This window comes from Hemicordylus capensis, chromosome 4 (genome assembly GCF_027244095.1).
Source record: "Hemicordylus capensis ecotype Gifberg chromosome 4, rHemCap1.1.pri, whole genome shotgun sequence".
In the NCBI taxonomy this organism is placed as follows: Eukaryota; Metazoa; Chordata; class Lepidosauria; order Squamata; family Cordylidae; genus Hemicordylus; species Hemicordylus capensis.
In genome coordinates, this window is record NC_069660.1 from 311,636,009 (window position 1) to 311,651,548 (window position 15,540).

General features: G+C 44.3%; 1 protein-coding gene across 4 annotated transcripts in view; it reads right to left on the minus strand.

Moving 5' to 3' along the window:
• The window catches only part of COL22A1 (collagen type XXII alpha 1 chain), a 261,520-nt gene that overhangs the window by 103,919 nt on the left and 142,061 nt on the right, over positions 1-15,540 (minus strand). For all 4 annotated transcript variants that reach the window (XM_053313307.1, XM_053313306.1, XM_053313309.1 and 1 more), the window contains 8 exons: positions 14,107-14,160; positions 11,048-11,101; positions 10,765-10,818; positions 8,345-8,389; positions 6,503-6,556; positions 4,684-4,737; positions 3,868-3,903; positions 458-487 (listed from right to left, as the gene is read on the minus strand). In XM_053313307.1, coding sequence (XP_053169282.1) covers positions 458-487; positions 3,868-3,903; positions 4,684-4,737; positions 6,503-6,556; positions 8,345-8,389; positions 10,765-10,818; positions 11,048-11,101; positions 14,107-14,160 — 381 coding nt within the window. The remainder of the gene's footprint in view (positions 1-457; positions 488-3,867; positions 3,904-4,683; positions 4,738-6,502; positions 6,557-8,344; positions 8,390-10,764; positions 10,819-11,047; positions 11,102-14,106; positions 14,161-15,540) is intronic.

The following is a 15,540-nucleotide window of genomic DNA, read 5'->3' on the forward strand; positions in this document are numbered from 1 at the left end:
GATTTAAAGGGGGGGAAAGCAACTCTGAATCCAGAGCAAGTGAAAACAAACTATAGATAAGAAAAAGCTTCTACAGCTACCGCTCAGACGGGTATCTTCTTCCCACTCTCCTTGGGTAATGAAAACAGACAAAGCAATTTCATTTTGGAGCTCTCATGAACTAGCCAGAGGTGAGTGGGTTGGATGACCGTAACCCTTGAATAAAAGCTATTACGGAGAAGATAAACAACTTGCCAGCATCTCCTTTGATTTAAAGGGAAGTTTATTCATTGTGGAAAGGTTTCTGACCACTTGGGCTGTCGTTTCTGAAGCTTTTGTTGACTTTATCACTGACTTTGATTGCTAAGAGTCAGAATGGGCCTTCCTGAAAAATTGTGTGTGTGTGTGTGTGTGTGTGTGTGTGTGTATGTGTGTGTGTGTATAATTGCTGGTGCAAGTGTGTTTAGAAAGCACTTACCTGTTCTCCTTTCAAACCTTCAACTGGTACCTGGAACAAAGAAGATAAACACATAATATAGGGAGGGGGGGAAAAGAGATCTGTATTTTCTTTTATCAGACAGACAGCAAGCCATAGAGCCGGGTCTCATGATCAGTGAAACCTGGTTTGGGGAGCTAAGCGGGGAGAGCAGGTTAAGCCCGCTCTCCCCACACACAAACAGGGCGGGAGCCCTGGGGGGCCGGATCACCTGTCCACACGATTGCCGGCTCTGTGACGGAGCTGGCGGGGGCTGGGGGGAGTGGGGACTGATTGGCCCCCGGAAGCTCCAGCATGCCCTGTGTGAGCGCGCAGGGCATGCTGGCGAGACCCCCGGAGCCGGGAGGCGGCTTTTCGCCTCCCCTCTGGAGGTCTCCTTGTGAGTAGTTGCAGCACGGCGTGGAGCCATGCTGCAGCTATTCATGATTTTTACAACCAGATTTGTGGAGCACTCACTCCACGAGCCTGGTTTAAGGGCAGGGGTATTTAGGCAGGTTACCCGCTTAGGAACCACCAGGCTCGCAGTCGAGCCTGGTGGTTCACACAATGGGACAAAATTAGGCTAGCCTCCACTAGCCTGATTCCGTCCCATCATATGAATAGCCTCATTGTCACAGAATGTACAGAGTGGCCATAGGGCATATATTTTTATATACATAGGGCATGGTGTCTCCTTGTCTTAAGAAAACTATTATTAAAACTTATTTGAAGAAACCTGCATTGGATCCTTTGGAGTTAGCTAATTGCAGACCTGTTTCCAATCTTCCATGGCTGGGCAAGGTGATTGAGTGGGTGGTGGCCTCTCCATTCTAGGCAGTTTTGGATGATACAGATTATATAGACCAATTTCAAATCAGCTTTCGAGCAGGCTATGCGGTTGGTCAGTCTGATGGATGATCTCCAATTGGCTATTGACAGAGGGAATGTGACTATGCTGATCCTTTTGGTTCTCTTGGCAGCTTTTGATACCATCAACCACGGTATCCTTCTGGGTTACCTGAGGCAGGTGGTGTCGGATGGCAATATTTTACCATGGTTCTGTTCTTACCTCGCTGCTAGATTCCAGATGGTGTCACTTGGAGACTCCTGCTCTGCAAAGCAAGGACTAAAGTATGGAGTTCCACAAGGCTCCATACTGTCTCCAATGCTCTTTAACATCTACATGAAATCGCCGGGAGAGATCATCAGGAGGCTTGGTGCAGGGTGTTATCAATATGCTGATGACTCCCAGAACTGTTTCTGCATATTGTGCTCATCAGGAAATGGCATAACTTCCCTAATTGCCTGCCTGGAGGCAGTAATGGGCTGGATGAGGGAAAACAAACTGAGGTTGATCGAAATATGAAGGAGGTACTGACTGGTGGTAAGGGGGTGGTCAGGACCCAAGAGATGGTTTAGATATTACTGTTCTGGATAGGGTTACACTTCCCTTGAAAGATCAGGTACATAGTTTGGGAGTGCTCCTTGATCCCAAACTCTCTCTGATTTCTCAGGCTGAGGCAGCAGCCAGGAGCACTTTTTATCAGCTTTGGCTATTATGTCAGCTACACCCATTTCTAGAGGTAAATTACCTTCAAACAATAGTGCATATGCTGGTAACCTCTAGGCTTGACTACTGTAATGCACTCTACATGGGGCTGTCTTTGTTCATAGTTTGGAAACTACAATTGGTACAGAATGTGGCAGACAGACTGGTCTCTGGGACACAACCTGAAGGGACCATATAACACTGATTTTAAAAGAACTGCACTGGCTGCTGCTATGTTTCCAAGCGAAATACAAAGTGCTGTTTATTGCCTATACAGCCCCCAATGGCTTGGGTCCAGGGTACTTAAGAGAGTGCCTTCTTTGTCATGAACCCTGTGGCCTATTAAGATCATCTGGAAAGGTCTGGTTATTGTTGCCACCAACTGGTTTGGTGGCACCTCAGGACCAGGCCTTCTCTGTAGCTGCCCTGGGCCTTTGGAATACGGTCCCTGTTAAAATAAGAGCATCTTCCTCTCTGTTTGCTTTTAGGAAGACCCACCTAAAATGCATGTTTTCTTGGGCTTTTAACTGAAATTACTTTTAAACTGTTTTATTTGTTTTGATCTCATGATAGTATTTAAACATTTTATTCTGTGAAATTGTTTTAACTGTTTTGTATTTGTTGTCGAATTGTGTATTCCACCTAGAGATGAACATATCAGGCGGTGTAGCAATATGATCAATAAATAATAAATATATTTAATGAATGTGTATGCATCCACAGCCATAGAGTTGGCCTCAGAGTGAAGCAAATTGAGGCAGCCACCTCGGGGCCAATTTTCAGGTGGACCATCACTCCTCTCCTTCATATTCCTTTTAAACTCCCTCTTTTTAATATGTGTCAGGAAGAAAGTCTGAGTCCTATCTGTGAAAGGATGTGCTCAGAGGGCAAAGGAAAGGCTGGGATGAAGAGGAAAATGCTGGTAGGATAGCATATAGGCCACCACCTCAGGCAGCAATGGCTCTTGGGACATTGCTGCCTGAAAGTTCTCTGATACCACAAAGGGTCAGTAAATCACTGCTCCCTTCTAGGGGTGTGCACAGAACCGGCTGGTCTGGTTCAGTTCGAGTCCAAACTGGACCAGGCCAGTTCGGTCCGGCACCCCCTCAAACACCCCCCTGATCTGGTCTGGTCCAGTCTGGGGGTGGTGGTTTGTGAGAGTTTTTTTAAATTATTATTTTTTACACTTACCCCCTCTGGGGGAGTTGTCTGAGGTGGTGGGGGGTCCACAGAGCTTCCCCCTCCCCCCGCCGGCCTCTCTTATTTAATAAATAAATAAGGCCTCTCTTCAGCCTTTCCCCCTCAGCGTGGTGACCATTTTGTAGGCTGCTGTGCCTGCGCAATAGGCTTCTGCATGGTCTGGGTCATGCTTATTTCTTAAATGCCGATTTCTTAAACAAGGGAGGCTGCCGGGGGAAGGGGGAACCTCCACGGAAGCCCCGCCTGCTGCCACCGCCTCGGACAAATCCCCCAGAGGGGGTGAGTGTAAAAAAAGATTTAAAAAAAAAAAACCTGTTTGCACATCCCTACTCCCTTCCTGTGGAGTGAAATATGGAAGCCATCCCAGCCTCCATAATCTATTTTCTCCATAGAATAGTAATGGGTGGTTCCACTAACCCCTATGTAAGACAGGGCTCCTCACTATAAGCACACCTTCCAAACATATCTTACTTTTTATGTCTTTCTGAGAGCTTATTTTTGAAGTTCTATCAGTCTTCCAGCATTCACTTTCCATAATTTAGCATCTCTGCACAGAGTATATCATCTCTTTGCAAATGTTTCGAAATCCTAAACATCCACTTAAATTCAAGGAACCTCCATTTTTATTCACACAAAGGATGTCCCATATAATAATTGTCCTTACCGCTGAGCCGGGTTTTCCTGGAGGTCCTATGTCACCCTACAAGGAAAACAAATTGAGAAAAAAAGCAGCTGAAAGACCATGTGTTAATTTAAGCAGCATTTTCTTGCCCTTATATACAACTCCATCATTCAGTCTGAGGGCATTTCTGCCTAGTAGGGCAAACCTACATAGTTCTTCACTGGACTGGCCATGTTGGTTGCAACCAGTCACGCTGGTTGCTGGCCTATCAGAATATCACATGACTCAAGAGAACAGAAGGCTCTTCACATGACCCAGTCACTAACATAGGAACATAGGAAGGTGTCATATACCGAGCCAGACCATTGGTCCATTTAGCTCAGTATTGTCTACACAGACTGGCAGTGGCTTCTCCAAGGGTGCAGGCAGGAGTCTCTCTCAGCCCTATCTTGGACATGCCAGGGAGGGAACGTGGAATGTTCTGCAAGCAAACATGCAGGTGCTCTACCCAGAGTGGCCCCATCCCTTGAGGGGAATATCTGACAGTGCTCTCACATGTTGTCTCTCATTCAAATGCAACCAGGTTGGACCCTGCTTAGCAAAAAAGGGCAATTCATGCTTTCTACCACAAGACCAGCTCTCTTCCTATAACCTCAGGACAAAATAAACCATGTGAGTAGATTCAGGGTATGGTCATGGCTACATAAGGAATATAAAAAGAGGAAATTCCTCTGTGAAATCTGGATGCTGGTTCTTTCCTGCATCACTGCATTGAAAACAGGTGAGATTTATAATAAAGGACAAGTCCAGTAAAAAGTTCACACAGCTAATGCCGCCCTGCACACAAACAGTATTTACCTTTTCTCCTTTGGGTCCTATGAGGCCAGGTTGGCCTGGACTTCCTTGGATGCCCTAAAATCAAATCAATCAGCATCTGTCAAATAGCATTTAGAGGGGCACTACAAGTGATAATTTTTAAAAATCAAGAAAATTGGATAGCCAGAGGGTCTTTTTTACTCTTTACTGTATCACAGAAGAAAGGCCTAGAGTATGAGAACAGAAGAAGAACATGTAATTTGTACAAAATTGAGAAAGCTATAGAAAAAAAATGGTATTGGACAAAGACTCAACATGTGTAAAATGATATATCAAGAGCACTCCCTATTCACTGCACTGTAACATATTTCTGCAATAACAAGGTGCACATTTGACACATAAGCAAATGGAAAGCAAATAAATTGCTTTTGCTTTTCTACAATGGCAGATACAGAAAATTTCAAGATCAAGATCAAGAAAATTTTAAATACAGAAGCTGACATTCAGACTAGCATTAGGAATGTGTGAACCAGCTCAAGATCAAGCTGGTTCACCATTGAACCAGGCTGGTTAGATGGCTCGTCCTTGAGCCAAACTCGGCCCAGTTCGGTTTGGTTCAGCCTCGAGCTGAACCCCCCAGACCAGCTCAGGGATTCTACAATGTAATTTTTTTTAAAAAAGAAAACTTACCTCTGGGTCCATCAGCCTACGGCGTGGGCAGAGGGGGGGCAGTGCTGCCACAGCCACAGGCGGTATCCAACAGTTCCCGCTCCCCCTGTTGGCCTTCCCTTGGTATTTTTATCAGCCTGTTGTCGGGTCTTTTCGGCCATCTCCCTGCTCACCATAGCCATTTTGAAGGCTATCACATGTGCACACTACCATTTTCATGCCCGGGTCTTCAAAATGGCCGCTGTGAGCAGGGAGAGGGCCAAAAAGGCTTGAAAATGGGCCAAAATATTCCTTAAAAGACTGGGGGGAGGCCAGAAGGGAGAGCCTCTCATGGCCTGTGGCAGCATCCCCGCCCCAGGGGTATGTTTTCTTTAAAAAAAAAAAACTTTTTCTATCCCGGACCCAGCAGTAAGTTTTCTTTTTAAAAAATAATGTTGTTATTGTGGAACCTCCCCCCCTCAAGCTGGGGCTGCACCAGTTCGGCCTTGAACTGAACTGAAGCCCTGCTCAATGGGCCGGTTCGGTTTGTGTCTGGTTCAATTTGAACTGAACCAAGTCTCCCAGTTCCATGCCCACCCCTAACTAGCAGGCAATGAACAAAGATGCACCCATGCAAGGTGGTACCTGCACAAATGTTCAAAGTTGCTCAGTCCTGGAGCTTTTTCATCCACTTGTGCAAGCACAATACTAGTCTGGAATGCAAGGTCCTGACTTAGCAGAACTAGGGATGTATGAGCCGGCTCAAAGTAGAGCACAGGGGGGCATTTTATTTATTTATATCTATGTAAACCGCTTGGACACTTTTGTTGAAAAGCAGTATATAAATATTCATCGTATTCGTAGAATGCTGATAGATAAAATTACAGAGCAAAAGAAACAAAAAGCTTTTGAAATCTTGGGTTGGAAAAGAAGACCATTGATCAAACTGGATGGAAAGGAAAACTAGCCAACAACTGAATGTGATCAGAGCTGGATGAGGATCAGTGCAACATATGAAAAGGAAGAAATCAATGTGTCCGAGCACATTCTGAGAATTGGGGGGCTGCCTCCAGATGCAATTGAAGAAAAATTGAAAAAGTAAAGAAGGTGTAGATACAAATACATGAGACAAACTAAAAAGAAAAGAAGGTAGAGATACATGCAGACCTGACAAGGCTTGTACAAGACAGAACACTAGGAATTGCCTACATACCTGTTTCCCATCCACACCAGGCTTTCCAGGAAAACCATCAAGACCTGGTTCTCCCTGAACAAAACAAAAGAGAAATAGACAATTTACCATTGAAGATATGAGGCCATGCTAGAAGAGTTCAGTAAGATAGAAGAGTTGTGGTCTCTTGAACATCTTTGCTCAGACAGAAACACAATTAAGTGAAGAATAAGTGTTGGTATTCCATACCAATCTGCATGGTAAAACAGGACCATAGTGAGGGCAATTTTATTTGAATATTTAGCACAGTGCTAAAGGCATGAACAAGCTGTGTGGCAAAGTCCTATACAAAGTTGTCCTTGGCTACACTTATATAAAGGTGGACCTCATTAATCACAGCAGCACTATTCACGATTCCATGTATCTGCAGGAGGAGAACAGGCACCCGGCCTCAATATCCATGGATACAAAAGGGTTAAAACCAATGGATCCATGGTTCCTAGGTGGCCAGAAATGACATCCGGCGTCATTTCCGGCCACCATTTTGTTTAAAAGAGCTATTTTGTGGATCTTCTGTTGAATTTTCTGTGGAAAATTGGCCAAATTGACAATTGGCCAAATATTTGGGGGGGGGGGGCATTGCAAGACAGCAGGAGACCCACAGAGCATGGTACAACACTTTATTTCAATTATTTCCATTTTTCATGTTTTTTTCTGACTTTTTTTTTTTTTTGCTCTGAAGGAACCTAACTCACCAATTCCCATTCACTCCATGACTCCGTGGTTTCATTACCCACAAAAATTATTTATTTATTTGTTCAATTTTTATACCACATTTCATAAGACATCCCAAGGCCATTTACAAAAGTTAAAATACAGTAATACTCCATAAAAATCACATTTAAAAACCTTAAAATCAGTTAAACAATAATAACCATTACAAAGACAAACAAGCAGGAAAGCTGAGAGACCCAGCAGCCCCTAAGTGGTATTCTGAACAAATACAAAGCTCTTTAGTGGTTGTTAGTTTTTAAAGAAGCCACAGATGTCAAAGAGTGGACAAATTGGTGGGAACGGAACCTATGTTGATAACAAGGTTCACCTGTATCCACACTCTATATAACTTGTCAGAGAGCATCCTGAAGGTCTTCAAACCCGGGTTGTTAGATAGGATTAAACTGACTTTTACTGTGTTTTTGGACCAATATTTATTTCCATTTTGAATGGCATAATTATGTTCCAGAATTGTTGAGGCCTTGGCAAAAGGAGCATCCCATATGTGGGATCTAGTGCATGTTTCTTTAGGAAATGCTTTATGCCAGGGCTACACAACTTTGGCCCTCCTGCAAATGTTGGACTGCAGCTCCCATCATTCCTGACTATTGGCTACTATAGTGGGGGATGATGGGAGCTATAGTCCAACAACAGCTGGAGGGCCAAAGTTGTGCAGCCCTGCTTTATATCCTCACAACAAGACTCAGAAGAAATTATTATTTTTGCAACTTATAATGCAACTTGCAACTACAAACCTTATAAGACTACTTTTCACCTATGGGAAATGCAAAGATATCCTTGAATACTGAAGCCTGAAGACAGCTTAACCCAGGATTCAGTGCAACTGTGATTAAACAATGAATGTGTAAAAAACATATGTACCTCCATCAAGCAAGAAATTTCCAATATGGGAATTATGACAGCAAATATGACTATTTGAATAGTGAAAGGGCACATTGATTTCTGATCGAAAACCACTGTTCTGAGCCAGGAAAGCCAAACACTGGGTTTCCTCCACTCCACAGTTCTGTATTGCATTTATTTCAGAGGGGCAGATTCCATGGCTCTACTCACAAAGCTGAAACGTTATTTGACACCCTTTTTCAATACCTTGATTCCTTGAGGTCCCCTTTCTCCTCTCTCTCCCTGCAGGCCCTGAAAGGGAAATGAAAAAGGACATGATATGGTTTCTTATTCTCCCTTCCACTACACCAGAGCAAAACTTGGATGAATCACCAATGCGCTAGGAGCGAGTGACTCATTACATGCTGAAGTCATATGGAAGGAAAATGGTGATTCAGAGCTCTGTCTAAAATGTAAAGTAACATTATTCCCAAGAAGTCCTTGCATATGGCTAATTGTTTTCGGAGAATTCATTAACCTATCGGCATTGCTGACCTGGTCCCAGATCCGCCTAAAGAAAACTGTCATGTGTTTGTAGCTAGAGGGACGGGCATGGAGAAAGTAGAATGACATTCTCCAGAGAAACATGTGCCTCTTTCATGGGGAGCAAAAACTTTCAACAAGGTGAACTGTTACCCAACGAAGAATCTGGAATCTCATGTAAAAGCACCAATGCACAATCAAGTTAGCACAGTGTCAATGCAAAGAAACTCAAATGAGATCAGGCACATAATAGAGCAATCTAGAGCTGTTAATGGCTTAGTGAATAGAGATAGCTGACATTAGGAACAATTTAAACTGTTCCTGAAAGCACTTGATACAATAGATAATTGGTTCACATTAGCGTGGATTAACCTCCATGTTATATAAATGGAAAACTTTTATGACCTGGCAAAGCTAAACTGATGTCATGAACCCAATCTCCAAGGATATTTTATTTTGTGACTAAATAAATAACAATCTCTTGCTTTTGAATTAATGGCAAAATTGCAGATGTTGCAGGGGTTAGAAATGATTCTCAATTCGCACTGTGCACCAAATACTGTCAAGTCAGATTTCTGGTTTATAGGGGAGAAAGGGCTGTCAAGAATATGCTCAACAGTCTTGTATCTGTTGTATAGGATCAGAAAGTCAATTGAGATGAACACTGGTAGACTCCTTAACTGTGACTCTTTAACAGTCCCCACTTTTCAAGCAGTGGAAAACTTTGTCCTGAAAGTGTTGGGATGCTGGAAAATTGCAAAGTTCCGAGCTGCAGTTTCAGACCAAATGAAATGTCATGCCATCCCTAATCATGAGATAGCATCTGTAGCCGATGTTCCTACTCCAGCTGTCCTCCCAAAATCCTATTTGTAAAATAACTAGATGCAATACAACCCATGTTTCATGGATGCTTGCCATAGATCCAAGATTAATTATAAGAAATTGCAGGAAAGGTAATGATACTGCAGTGCGTGGAGACCAAAGTATGTCAGAGGAGAGTGTCCATTTCATTTTGTGGATTAGGACATGGTCTCCTTCCACTAACTTTGCACAGTGGATAAAGTCTGCATGCAGAGATGATGCACAATTGTGGCCCTCATGCAGATGTTGGACTGCAAAGCATCATCCCTGACTATTGGCTACTGTGGCTGGGAATGATGGGAGTATGTCCAAGAGCTGGAGGACTGAAGTTCTGCAGTCTTCCAATAAACATTTTTGAGGGGTAAGCAGGGGTGGGGAAAGGACTTACAACAACATGTAACTAATGAAAGCATTTTCCCCACCTCCAGCAGCCTCTTCCACTTTCTTTTTGTCTAGGAAACATAGGTCATGCCAGGCCAAATGGCCCTGTTTTGGATGGAAGGCCCACGGGGGGGAGGGGGAACCTCCATGGATCCCCCACCCTGCCTCAAAGAAACGGCCCCCCGGAGGGGATAGGTTTTTAAAAAGATTTAAAAAAAATAAAACAAATGCTTGTGAACCCCCCCCCCAATGGGCCGGGGGTGGGTGGGGGGTTCTGTTCGGGGTTGGACCAAACTGGGGTGGTTCAGTTCAATCCCAAACTGTCAAACTGAACTGATTCGATGTCAAACCTGTTTGCACTTCCCTAGTGGCTACTCAGGGACAGGTCTTCTCCATTGCTGCCCCAAGGCTTTGGCATGCACTCCTTGCTGAAATAATAGCCTCCCCATCTCTGATAAAGTTATAAAAGGTGGGTAAGACACATCTGATACCCAGGATTTTAATTTGACTCATAGATTTTTAAATTGTTTTAAATTTTAAATTGTTTTAATGTTTTGATTTTGTTTTGATTTGTACTGCTTTATGGTAAACCACCCAAAGAAAAGAGTTTTGGGCAGTGTATAAATATGTTGAATAAACAAACAAACAAAGGATTGGCTCTTGGATCTGCACAGCCATCCATGCAGATTTGAAGATCCTCTATGGTACCTCGTGGTTTTGATATCTGTTTGTATATGCACAACATGGGCATTAGCCTGGTGTTTCTTTCACAGTCCAGTTTTTCAGGTTAGGTATCCATGCACCATGTGAGTGAGGTGAAAATTACATTGAATAAGGGTAGGGCCTTGGCTTACTTATGGATCATTGGGCAGGTTAAGCAAAAACGCAGCATCATGACTTACAGGTGCTCCAACATAACCTTGACGTCCCGGGGGACCTGGCTGACCCTCTGCTCCCTGAACAGAAACATAAAGAGAGGAAAAGAAATTAATTTGTTTTTACATGATGTTTAGGTTTTAGTTGTTGTTTAGTTTAAATTGTAAACCACTCTGAGATTTTATATAAGGGGGAATAAAAATACAACAGATAGACAGACTGGTAAATTAAATTGAATTAAATTAAAATAATTGGTGAAAGCAACATGAACTCCAGTGTTGCTTTTCAAATGGATAGACATCTGCTCACCTTCAGCCCTGGCTGTCCGGGAAGTCCAACTGCTCCAGGAAGTCCAGGCTCTCCCTCAAAAGAAAAGGCAAAAATGTGTGTCATAAAAATTAGCATTTTTTGACATTTGATGCTAAAATGATCTATGAGACACACAGACCATCTATGAGACACACAGAGATGCCTAATACTCAGACAGACTAGTGGTTCACTTAACTCAGTTCTGTTCATTTCAACTTGCATGCTCTCCATGAGATCAGATACTTTTCCTAGCCATGGTACATAAGAGCCTTTAATGGAAGATGCCAGGCAAGATCTTTCACATGTAAATAGTGTCCTTTCCCATTTAGCTATGCCCCATCACCAAATAGCACAGACCTCAGGTATAGGTCAGAGGAGGCAACATATTCAGCTCAAACCCAAACACTGATGGAAGATTATAGAATAAAGATGGTGTAATTTTCAGACAAATTCCCTTCAGCAAGTATTCCGAGGCTACACCGCTTTTTGAGGATTTTGACAAGCTGTTTCAACATGCCCAGCCCAATTTTAAAACCTAATGGAAATCTAAAAATCTAATCCAAAAGTCAATATTTGAATGCACTCCCTGCTGAGTTACGATCCTCCCCATCCTTGGCTATTTTAAAAAAAACATTTGAAAACCCTTTTTTTAACCCAAGCTTTCTAAGGTTTTTAATTTAAAAAAAAACCTGTTTGTTTAATTTTATGGCTTTTAAATTATTCTATTGTTTTAACTTTATATGTGTTATATGTTGAACTGTTTTAACTTTTCTATGTGTTTTAATTGTTGTTGGCCACCCAGAGACGTAAGTTTGGGCAGGGTATAAATTTGATAAATATAAACAAATAAATAAATATTTCTTGTAAAAATCAATCATATACCAAATTCTATAATTTTGGGTTACTTTCCCCTTAAAACCTGTAAATACAACACCATCTGGAACACAGGAATATAGGAAGCTGCCATAAACTGAGTCAGACCATTGGTCTATCTAACTCAGAACTGTCTGCACAGACTAGCAGCAGCTTCTCCAAGGTTGCTGGCAGGAATCTCTCTCAGCCCTATTTTGGAGAAGCTGCCAGGGAACATTCTGCTCTTCCCAGAGTGGCTCCATCCCCTGAGGGGAATATTTTACAGTGCTTATACATCAGGTTTCCCATTCATATGCAACCAGGGCAGACCCTGGTTAGCTAAGGGGACAAATCATGCTTGCTACCACAAGACCAGCTCTCCTCTCCAAATGTTTTCCGAATAGGAACATTAGCTCAAATATTAGAAACATAGGCACATATACCACATACCAAGTCAGACCATCGGTCCATCTAGCTCAGTAATGTCTACAGACTGGCAGCGGCTTCTCCAAGGTTGCAGGCAGGAGTCTCTCTCAGCCTTGTCTTGGAGAAGCCAGGAAGGGAACTTGAAACCTTCTGCTCTTCCCAGAGTGGCTCCATCCCCTGAGGGAAATATCTTGCAGTGCTCACATCCGCAAACCAGGTTTAAGGGGAGGGTTACTTGAGCAGGTTACCTGCTCAGGAACCACCGGGGTCAGCTGCTATGCTTCAGGACTCAGGCTCCAGAGATGAGGATGGATTAGTCAAGGAGGCGGTTCCCACAATCAGTGGGAGCTGCCTGGGGAGGGTTATCAGAGAGAGCGGGCTTAGCCCGCTCTCCCAGCACACAAGTAGGTAGTCTGCTCCAGGCGGCCAAAGCGGCCTCCCACAAGACTGCCGGCTCCATTACGGAGCTTTTCAGCCTCCCCATTGGGGATCTGCTCATGAGTTGCTGCAGCGCGGAGCTGTGCCATGGCAACTCACAGTCAGATAAACCGGGTTGGGGAGCAATTGCACAGCAAACCCAGTTTACGTGCCGGGCTACTTAAGCAGGTGACCCACTTAAAAACCACAGGGCTCGCAGCCGAGCCTGGTGGTTCTCACAATGGGAGGAAATTGGGCTAGCCTCCGCTAGCCCAATATTCTCCCATCGTGTGAATAGCCTCAATGAAGAGCTACAACAACTCTGATCCCTTTTGAGCCAGATACATTTGAGGGTTGGAACCAGGGTTGGATCCAGATGTATTAGGATCCTCTTGCCTTTTGGTACTCCCTCATTCATTCAGGGAATGAATCAGGCAAGAGGTGGCTAAAACATTGGAGTGCTTGGCTCCAGACCCAGGGGCTGCCCGTTTAAGGATCAACACCCTGCACCAAAGGAGTGGAGCCTGAGGAAGGTAGTCAGAGCCAAAAGACTTTAAAATGGTTACAATGGAGTTGGGACTCTGTCAGATCAGCTTTCTCCTTAGAAGCTCTCCAAGGTCCTGCAGATCAGCTTTGCCTTACCGACAACTAGGACAAGAAAAAAGGCATTCTCTAGAGCATGGGTTCTCAACCTTGGGTCCCCAGATGTGGTTGGACTTCAACTCCCATAATCCCCAACCAAAGGCCATTGGGGCTACTCGCGAGTTGCCGCAGCATAGAGCCGCACTGTGGCAACACATTTAATTGTTTGCTCCACAAACCTGGTTTAAGGGCAGCGGGTGACCCTCTGAAGAACTATCGAGCCCGGTGATCCTCACGATGGGAGAAAAATGGGCTAGCCTCTGCTAGCCCGATTTTCTCCCATCGTATGAATAGCCTCTTGGTGTAAGGCGGTTTCCTGTGTTCCTAGGGAGAAGATGCCAACTCTGCTTCCAGATCCAGCCCGAGCACATTCACTTCAGTCATCCACATTGTAACTACCTCACCTTTGCTGGAATGAAACACCCCATTGGGAGGTCTCTAGCCACAACAACATTCATGGCCCCATGAATGGCCATACCCACTCCCTCCTTTGAACAGCCAAGAGCAGTTGAGTCTATCCATATGAAGGCTGCCTGTTGCCTTGGCCCAAAGCCAAGACTGCTGAGGTTATTAAATGGCTGTCATTGTTTCGCCTGCATTCAAAATGGCTACAGCAACCCCCAGGACATGCTACACTCTATAGACCCTGACTTGCAGCATCTGGCTTGTGTTCTAAAGAAAAGAGGATTACAAGGAAGGAAGGAAGGAAGAGAAAAGCTTACAGTCTCTCCTTTGGCACCGTCTCTCCCTGGGATGCCAGGTGCACCGAGTGCGCCCTAAAATAATAAGCATTATCATAACAGAATGAATGGGCAATGTTCGTCAGCATAAAATTAGCACTGTCTGAAAACAAAAGCACATGAATAATACACAAGGCAGGTCTAATCACAATCAACATTAATTTACGGTCCCAAAGGGGCTCATTGTCCAATACCCAGTTATGGATATTAAACACTGTATTCATTCATTTAGCTAAATGTCCATCAGGATGACAGCAGGGGCTGTCTGGGTGGCTTGTCTTGACAAGAGTCCCCTCCTCCTCCTTGCTTCTCAGCCATGGCCAGGTCTAGACAAAGCCACTTGTCAGGTTGCTGCTGGACTGTTACACTTGAAGACTGCAGGTGCAAGACTGCATATTTGGATCTCCAAATACATGGGGAATTTATTAAGTCAGGGACTAGGCTAAGGTAAAACCCTCTTTTCTGAGATGAATCCTTTTAAGTCGGTCTGCATCCCTCCTGACATTTTCTTCACCAGAATTCAGGGAGGAAAAAAATGGGAGGGAGAGTCTGCACTTTCATGGAGAGACCCATTCAATCCACAATGAGACTATTCACATGATGGGACGGAATTGGGCTAGCCTCCGCTAGCCCGACTTCGACCCATCGTGTGAACCACCGGGCTCGGCTGCGAACCCGGTGGTTCCTGAGTGGGTAACTCACTTAAATAACCCGCCCCTTAAATCAGGTTTGTGGAGTGAGCGCTCCGCAAACCTGTTTTTTTGGATTGGGAGTAGCTGTGGAGACCTCCGACCGGGAGGCTTAAAAGCAGCTTCCTGGCTTGGGGGTCTCTCCAGTATGCCCTGCACGCTTGGCCCCCGATCCTCCCAGCCCCCGCCAGCTCTGTCACAGAGCTGACAGTCATATGGGCGGCCGATCCGGTTGCCGCCCTGCTCGTCTGATTGTGAGACCTGCCTCAATGTTTATCCTGCTCTCACCTTGCAAAAATATGCCACTTCTGTGGGCAGTGGCAGCAGAGTTCAGAAGCACTTTGCGTTTGTCACATCAGTTAGCTCACTTTACAGCTACCAGCTCCATTTTGCTTCCCAGAATGCACCAGGAACTGATTCTGTGTTATGATATATGATCAACTCCTGGGGCATTCTGGGAAGCAAAATGGAGCCAGTGGTCAAGCCAACTGCCAGGAGGAAAGTGTTCCTACCTCAGGCCCCACACATAAGTGGTAGCTTTCCCTAAAATTTAAGCAGGAAAAAGATCTCCCCAAGTTGCCAAGATCCTGGTGAATAGCTAGGGTGGGACACTTTGAGTTTAGCCCTAATTATTATTAATAATAAAATAATTATTATAATTATGTATTAGGCATCATCGAATCAGGATCAATTTGATTCAGGAACCACCTTCATGGTTTGGAAGGGC